This window comes from Sprattus sprattus (genome assembly GCF_963457725.1).
Source record: "Sprattus sprattus genome assembly, chromosome: 10".
Classification (NCBI taxonomy): domain Eukaryota; kingdom Metazoa; phylum Chordata; class Actinopteri; order Clupeiformes; family Clupeidae; genus Sprattus; species Sprattus sprattus.
Genome location: NC_137908.1, coordinates 510,389 through 517,888, shown reverse-complemented (window position 1 = coordinate 517,888; position 7,500 = coordinate 510,389). Strand labels below are relative to the sequence as shown.

Sequence of the window (7,500 nt, the reverse complement as noted above, 5' to 3'; positions counted from 1 at the left end):
CTGTGTGGTGTGTGATTGTGGTGTGCTGGTGTGGTGATGATGTTGTCTCTCTTCTCTCTTCTCTCTTCTCTCCGCAGGCTGAACAGTACCAGAAGAAGAATCGCAAGATGCTGCTCATTTTAATCCTCTTCGCCGTCGTCGTGGTTTTAATTCTCATTTTGTTCATCACAAAGTTTTAGCGCACATTCCTACATGTTTTTGCGTGTGTATGAGGGCCTTATCCGTGCTCCAATCAGGATTGAGGGTCTAATCCGTGCTCCAATCAGGATTGAGGGCCTTATCTCTGCTCCAATCAGGACTGCCCGTCTCTACAACACTCCATACAGAAGAGTGAAATCATGTTCAGTGTGTGTGCGACATCATCTCAAGGGTTTCCATGGTGACGCAGCAGGTCAAAACACACACCCTCCCTGTCTAAAGCAGATTATCCAGTGCAATGGAATCTTAAAAATCCCCCCCATACACACACACACACACACACACACACACACACACACACACCCTTACACACACACACACACACACACACCCTTACACACACACACACACACTCTCTCTGTCTCTTTAATGGATCGGAGAAGCATCGCTGATTTCCATACCTTGGAAATGGGAGCCCATTGTTGATCTGCGTATACTTGCGTAAGCTTTATCTGTGTTATGTCTGTCTTCAGCCTGGAAGAATTCCGTGTGTGTGTGTCTGTGTGTGTGTGTGTCTGTGTGTGTGTGTGTGTGTGTGTGTGTGTGTGTGTGTGTGTGTGTGTGTGTGTGTGTGTGTGTGTGTGTGTGTGTGTGTGTGTGTGTGTGTGTGTGTGTGTGTGTGTGTGTGTGTGTGTGTGTGTGTGTGTGTGTGTGTGTGTGTGTGGCCCTCCCCTCAGATGCCTTGTAGTTTCTCCGACTGCTGGTGTTTGTCATGCTGTGAGACTCTGCCCCCTATGGGACGAGAGTGGCAGCACAGCTCTCAGACTGGAAAGCCCCCTATAGGAGGCGAGAGGTAGTGCACCACTGTCAGTTCCTGGTCATCACATAACATATCCTGCAGTAGTGCGGGAAGACTGGCGCTTTATCTTCACCTTCCTTCGGTCACCTGTGTGTGTGTGCACCCTGCTCACTCACCTGTGTGTGTGAACACCCTGCTCTGTGTGTGTGTGAACACCCTGCTCACTCACCTGTGTGTGTGTGAACACCCTGCTCACTCACCTGTGTGTGTGGACACCCTGCTGTTCCTCTCTCCAGCCCAGCAGCCAGAGGCTCTACCCATCCTGTCCAGCAGGGGGCCACTGAGCTCCCTCTGACAGCTCAAGGACTTGGGGAAAGTGTTGTTGTTGTTGTTGTTTGTTGATGCTCTTTGTGCTTCTGGACCATTTCTGTTGTCATGTTGTTTACACATGCACTTTCAGGCCAATCTGATTGGCCATCGACTCTCTCGTGTGTGTGTGTGTGTGTGTGTGTGTGGACTGACGTCTGGGGACCCTCTCCTGGCTACGGATAGATACTACTGTCTCCTGTAAAAATATGAAGTAATTATTTATTTTCAAGTGTACAAATTGTGAAGATTGTATAGAGGGGATGCCTACGGTGTGAATGGTGTGGGGAAATGTAACATAAGATAAGATGTCCACAATCAAGTCCACTACACTTTTCCTAAAGTCTCAAATTCAATTCTGTATCTGACAAACCTGTTTGTTTGTTTGTTTGTTTGTTTGTTTAATCTTGTTTTGAAACTGGTGTTGAAATGGTGTCATATACCACGACTGCGTCATACGACATGTTTGATCAAGTGGCTTTTCTGAGAAATGAGTCGATCGTGGATAAAGATGCTTCCATATCCGAGACGGGGACCCTGTCAGTGACATCACTGGCTTCCGTGTCAGTGACATCACTGGCTTCCGTGTCAGTGACATCACTGGCTTCCGTGTCAGTGACATCACTGGCTTCCATGTTCTGATGGTTTCTGTGTGATGGAGAGACAGGCGCCAGTCTATGACACTGTACGGACCTATCATACCCTGCACAAGGGTTATGTATGGAGAAAGATTTTACAGAATAAACATGAAATGTGATTGTGTTGTGTTTAACATCAGAGGAATTTGACCACGGAAGACAAGTTTACAATAGGGTTTGGTAGCCTTTGGATCTGCACTAAAAAGAGAAGACATTACCTCATCAGCCGATTGTCTCTGGGTAAATGCTGGTCTGTCTCATGAGGCTGTGAGCAATTATTCCAAAAGTCTCCTTTCAAATTAAATGAATACGTTTTAGTGTAATACATAGGCACTGCTGGGGCTTGGGCTGAACAGTGAGTGAAGACTGACTAATGTTATTGGGTCGAGTATGGTGTAAGACACCAAGAGTAACACGACCCAAAGACGAGCCACCATAGCCATATTACGAGCCACCATAGACATAAGACATATCTATATATGTATATGCGAGCGACCCATAGACATAATACATATATCTATATATGTATATGCGAGGAGCCACCATAGACATAATAAATGTCTATATATGTATATGCGAGGAACCATAGATATAATACATTTCTATATATGTATACCGGTATGTCTATGCGAGCGAGCCGACGGCACTTGCGTGTGCGGTCCTTGAAGCACTCGCGAGAAGCGGAACAAAAATCAGTGACAAGAGGAGGTCAAAGTACGTCTCTCTCTCCAGCAAACCTCCCGGTGCATCTGGCTAAAGATGGCGAATGTGGAGCTCGAGTTCAAGGCGTCAGCCGGAGACTCCGAGCCCCAGAATCGGCCGGTTCTAATCATCGGCCAACTAGGCAACCTGCAGCAGCTGAACTGGACGCAAGTGAAGGGAAAACTGCAGCCGGCCGTCAGCAAAGAGGTAAAGAGACATTTGCCGAAGAAAGGGAACTAACCTGGTTCCGAAACTGCATGTTCATTCAGCGTTAGTGGCAGGACTTCTAAGTTACTAAACCGGGTTAGCATGCTGCATTTACTGATAAATGAACGTTTCTTTACCTTAGTTAAATAAAAACAGATTGCTATCATTTCCCGCCGTTGGATGTTCACATCCAAGGCAAGATTATAAAATGGTCAGCTAGGCTAACTATCTAGCTGCCTCAACACCTCGGTAGTGGTCTGGTTAGCTTAGCATGCTATCGCAAGGCAGAACTTCAGTGATGAGCGGTGGTTGCAAGTACAGAATGCAGCTCTACTAGCTTGTTCAAAGAGATTGACAGCGAGCTAATCCGGCATCATTACCAACACCTCTAAGCCTCTTGGCTAACTTTGATTCATTTGACTTTCCGGATGGGAAGCTTTGATCGGTTGGACAAATTATTGAATGGACTGTGCTCTCGTTTTTTTTATTTTACATCTCGGCGCCTCTGAAGTACCAATTACTCTTAGTGCACCAGCTAGTTATCGGTGTTTGCACATAATAAAACTAACGACCTTTAATCCGGGTACCTGGCATAACAGGAATGGTAGTAAAAATTGTTAGGTAACTGTTTAGGCCTATATACCATTCGTCTGAATGAGTGAAGTTCTGCTAGGACAGAGTGTCCCGGTTTGCTGCGTAGAGCTGCTCGCCCGTAACGGAAGCAAGCGTTGACTCGGCAGCTTGTACTCTATAACTTAATGAGCCTCTCGTGATTTTAAACGGGAGTTTGTTAGAATATACTTGTGTGTGAAAGTCAGTTGCCTGTCATCCTGTAGGTGTGTGTGTGTGTGTGTGTGTGTGTGTGTGTGTGTGTGAGGGAGAATCATCTCCCTTAGGTTGCATGTGGTGTGAAGGAGCTTCTTGTCTGTGTGGTTGTGTACTTTCTCTCTCTCTCTGTGTGTGTGTGTGTGTGTGTGTGTGTGTGTGTGTGTGTGTGTGTGTGTGTGTGTGTGTGTGTGTGTTCCTCTTCCAGTCTTCCATGAGACATTCCCTCGTTTCAGGCATGGCAGTTTCTGAATAGGAGTGTGTGTGTGTGTGTGTGTGTTAGGGTGACACAAAGGGCCACGAAAGAGGACACCTCAAATATTTAGTTTCAATTCACGTTACATTCATCATTGCTACTTCTAGCTATCTAGTTTCATCATTGCTACTTGTAGGTATTTCATTTCAGCATGGCTACTTATGGGCATTTAGTTTCATCATTCTAGGCAATGTTCCTTGTCGAAAAGGAAGAGCCTAGGTGTGGACAGAACGCTGGAAAGGTTGTCACTTGTCACCCTAGTGTGTGTGTGTCTGTCCTCTCTGTTTCTCAGGTATGTCAGGTGTGTGTCCCTGCTCTCAGGTATGGCAGACTGTGTGTGTGTGTGTGTGTGTGTGTGTGTCCTCATCCCTCAGATGTGTGTGTGTGTGTGTGTGTGTCCTCATCCCTCAGATGTGTGTGTGTGTGTGTGTGTGTGTGTGTGTGTGTGTGTGTGTGTGTCCTCATCCCTCAGGTATGGCAGACTCTGTTTTAATATGTGTGTGTGTGTGTGTGCCCTGGTCCCTCAGGTATGGCAGACTCTGTTTTAATGTGTGTGTGTGTGTGTGTGTGTCCCTCAGGTATGGCAGTCAGCGCTGGCTCTCCTGAGCCCTAACCCCACGGACAGCTGTCCTCTGTACCTGGGTCACGCGGTGGTGGCATCCCTGCCCGCGCGGGTCAGTCGCCACAACAGCCCCTCTGCTGCCCACTTCCTCAGCAGGCTGGTCCGCACCTGCCTGCCCACCGCTGGAAACACACGCTGCATCCTGGTCAGTTTAGTGTGTGTGTGTGTGTGTCGTCTAGAGTGCTTAAGTGTGTGTGTGTGTGTGTGTGTGTGGTTATATGAGAAACACCACAACTCTGTGCGCGTGTCGTGCTTCCTTGTTGTTGATCATGAGGAAGTGTAGAGGCACCTGACTTTCCCCTTAATCAGGTCAAACCACCTCTGCAGATGCAAAGCGTGTGCGTGTGTGTGTGTGCCATCTCTCGGGCCTTCCCTGTCTGTAACTGTGTGTGTGCCTGCAACTGTGTGTGTGTGTGTGTGTGTGTGTGTGTGTGTGTGCAGGTGGTGTGTGAGCGCTCAGATGTGTTTGCCTCGGCGTGTGCCGTCTCTCGGGCCTTCCCTGTCTGTAACTGTGTGTGTGTGTGTGTGTGTCTGTAACTGTGTGTGTGTGTGTGTGTGTGTGTGCAGGTGGTGTGTGAGCGCTCCGATGTGTTTGCGTCGGCGTGTGCCGTCTCTCGGGCCTTCCCCGTCTTCACTCGCCGCTCCTCATCCTCACGCCGGGCGGAGAAGAAGCAGGTCACCGTGGAGTTCATCACCGTTGGCAACAACAACGGCCCTCTGGATGCCAGCACCCTCAAGGTACCAGACACCCCTCAAACACACCCATATGACCCCACTTCAGCTGTGTGTGTGTGTGTGTGTGTGTGTGTGTGTGTGTGTGTGTGTGTGTGTGTGTGTGTGTTAACTCTGATCTCACTCTCTGTGTAGTGTCTGAATAATGCAGCAGACGGTGTGAGATTGGCGGCACGGATCGTGGACACGCCCTGCAGCGAGATGAACACTGATCACTTCCTGGAGGTGAGTGTGTGTCTCTGTCTGTGTGTGTGTGTGTGTGTGTGTGTGTCTCTGTCTGTGTGTGTGTGTGTGTGTGTCTCTGTCTGTGTGTGTGTGTGTGTGTTTCACGCCCACCTTCTCCTGGTTCTGCAGGGGGAAGGGCTGTAGTTTTATTTATTTGTATATATATATGTGTGTGTGTGTGTGTGTGTAGGAAATCCGTGCTGTTGGGCAGGAGCTAGGTATCGTTCCCACCATCATCCGTGGAGAGGAGCTCAAGCAGAAGGGATTTGGAGGTACAGTCCACACACACACTCAAATACACACACTCAAATACACACACTCAAATACACACACTCAAATACACACACTCATATACACACACTCATACACACACTCATATACACACACTCATATACACACACACTGAAAAGAGTTTGAATCTCTCTTGAATCCATCTGAAGCTGTGTGCGTGTGTGCGCGTGTGTGTGTGTGTGCGCGTGGTCTGTGTGTGTGTGTGGTCTGCGTGCGTGCGTGCGATCGTGTGTGTGTGTGTGTGTATGTGTGTGTGTGTGTGCGTGGTCTGTGTGTGTGTGTGGTCTGTGTGTGTGTGTGCGTGGTCTCTGTGTGTGTGTGGTCTGCGTGCGTGCGTGCGATCGTGTGTGTGTGTGTGTGTGTGTGTAGGGATCTATGGAGTGGGGAAGGCAGCGGAGCACCCCCCTGCTCTGGCTGTGTTAAGCCACACCCCCTCAGGTGCCACTCAAACCATCGCCTGGGTGGGCAAGGGCATCGTCTACGACACCGGAGGACTAAGCATCAAGGGCAAGGTGTGTGTGTGTGTGTGTGTGTGTGTGTGTGTGTGTGTTTGAGTGTGTTTGAGTGAGTGTGATTGTCTGTGCAAGTGATACCTGAGTGGGGGTGTGTGTGTGAGTGAGTGAGTGAGTGAGTGTGTGCAAGTAATACCAGCGTGTGTGTGTGTCGTGTGTGTAACACCAGCCTGTGTGTGTGTGTGTGTGTGTGTGTACAGACCAACATGCCAGGAATGAAGAGAGACTGTGGAGGAGCAGCGGCGATCTTGGGAGCTTTCAAGGCTGCGGTGAAACAGGTGAGGTGTGCGTGTGTGTGTGTGTGCGTGTGTGTGTGTGTGTGTCTTGTTGAGAGCGAACACCTATATGTGTGTGTGTGTGTGTATATAGATGCTCTTATTGTTTTGTTCTGTTTACTTGTAGAGCACTTTAGTCAGCGTGAGCTGTTTTTAAATAATATGACTTGACTTGACTTGTGTGTCTCGTCCAGATTGCTGAACTGTGTGTGTGTGTGTGTGTGCTGCAGGGCTTTAAGGATAACCTGCACGCTGTGTTCTGTCTGGCTGAGAATGCTGTGGGTCCCACTGCCACCCGCCCCGATGACATCCACACTCTCTACTCTGGAAAGTAGGTGCCCACACACACACGCACACACAGCAGTACACACACACACACTCACACACACAGCAGTGCCCACACACCCACACACACACACAGAGCAGTGCCCAGCACACACACACACACACACACACACACACACACACACACACACACAGCTGTGCCCACATACTAGGGCTGAACGATTTGGGAAAATAATCGAATTGCAATTATTTCCCCCAATATTGCGATTTTCTTTTTTAATTAATTTGTTTTAATTATTTTTTTTATCCTCTTTTTTTCCCAACAAAAACACAATATTAGATACATTTAGTGTAAAATATTCTTTCCCACATTTTACACTTTTATTTAACTGCTCATTACAGAAACAAGAACAAATAATTGGTGGCTTTGCCACTGTGCATTTTAAACACAAGGCATGCACTTTTTAAACACTGTGTGAAACATCTTAAAAAAAAAAAGAACCAGGTTGTAATCGCGGAAGTTGCGGTTAGGAAATTGCATTTCACCATATCGCGATTTATTTGTAAATGCAATCAATCGTTCAGCCCTACCACATATACACACACAGACACATACACACACACACA

General features: G+C 47.9%; 2 protein-coding genes across 3 annotated transcripts in view; both read left to right on the top strand.

Annotated features, from left to right (window-relative positions):
- Window positions 1-682, top strand: part of stx16 (syntaxin 16) — an 8,475-nt gene extending 7,793 nt beyond the window's left edge. For both annotated transcript variants that reach the window (XM_080845613.1, XM_080845612.1), the window contains one exon: window positions 78-682. In XM_080845613.1, coding sequence (XP_080701739.1) covers window positions 78-179 — 102 coding nt within the window. In that variant the 3' untranslated portion in view covers window positions 180-682. The remainder of the gene's footprint in view (window positions 1-77) is intronic.
- A 1,982-nt stretch (window positions 683-2,664) lies between these two features.
- npepl1 (aminopeptidase like 1) overlaps window positions 2,665-7,500 on the top strand; it is a 7,332-nt gene continuing 2,496 nt past the window's right edge. The window contains exons 1-8 of the mRNA XM_080846617.1: window positions 2,665-2,850; window positions 4,510-4,698; window positions 5,121-5,291; window positions 5,421-5,510; window positions 5,701-5,782; window positions 6,171-6,313; window positions 6,514-6,591; window positions 6,819-6,919. Of these exons, the coding sequence (XP_080702743.1) occupies window positions 2,701-2,850; window positions 4,510-4,698; window positions 5,121-5,291; window positions 5,421-5,510; window positions 5,701-5,782; window positions 6,171-6,313; window positions 6,514-6,591; window positions 6,819-6,919 (1,004 nt within the window). The 5' untranslated portion in view covers window positions 2,665-2,700. The remainder of the gene's footprint in view (window positions 2,851-4,509; window positions 4,699-5,120; window positions 5,292-5,420; window positions 5,511-5,700; window positions 5,783-6,170; window positions 6,314-6,513; window positions 6,592-6,818; window positions 6,920-7,500) is intronic.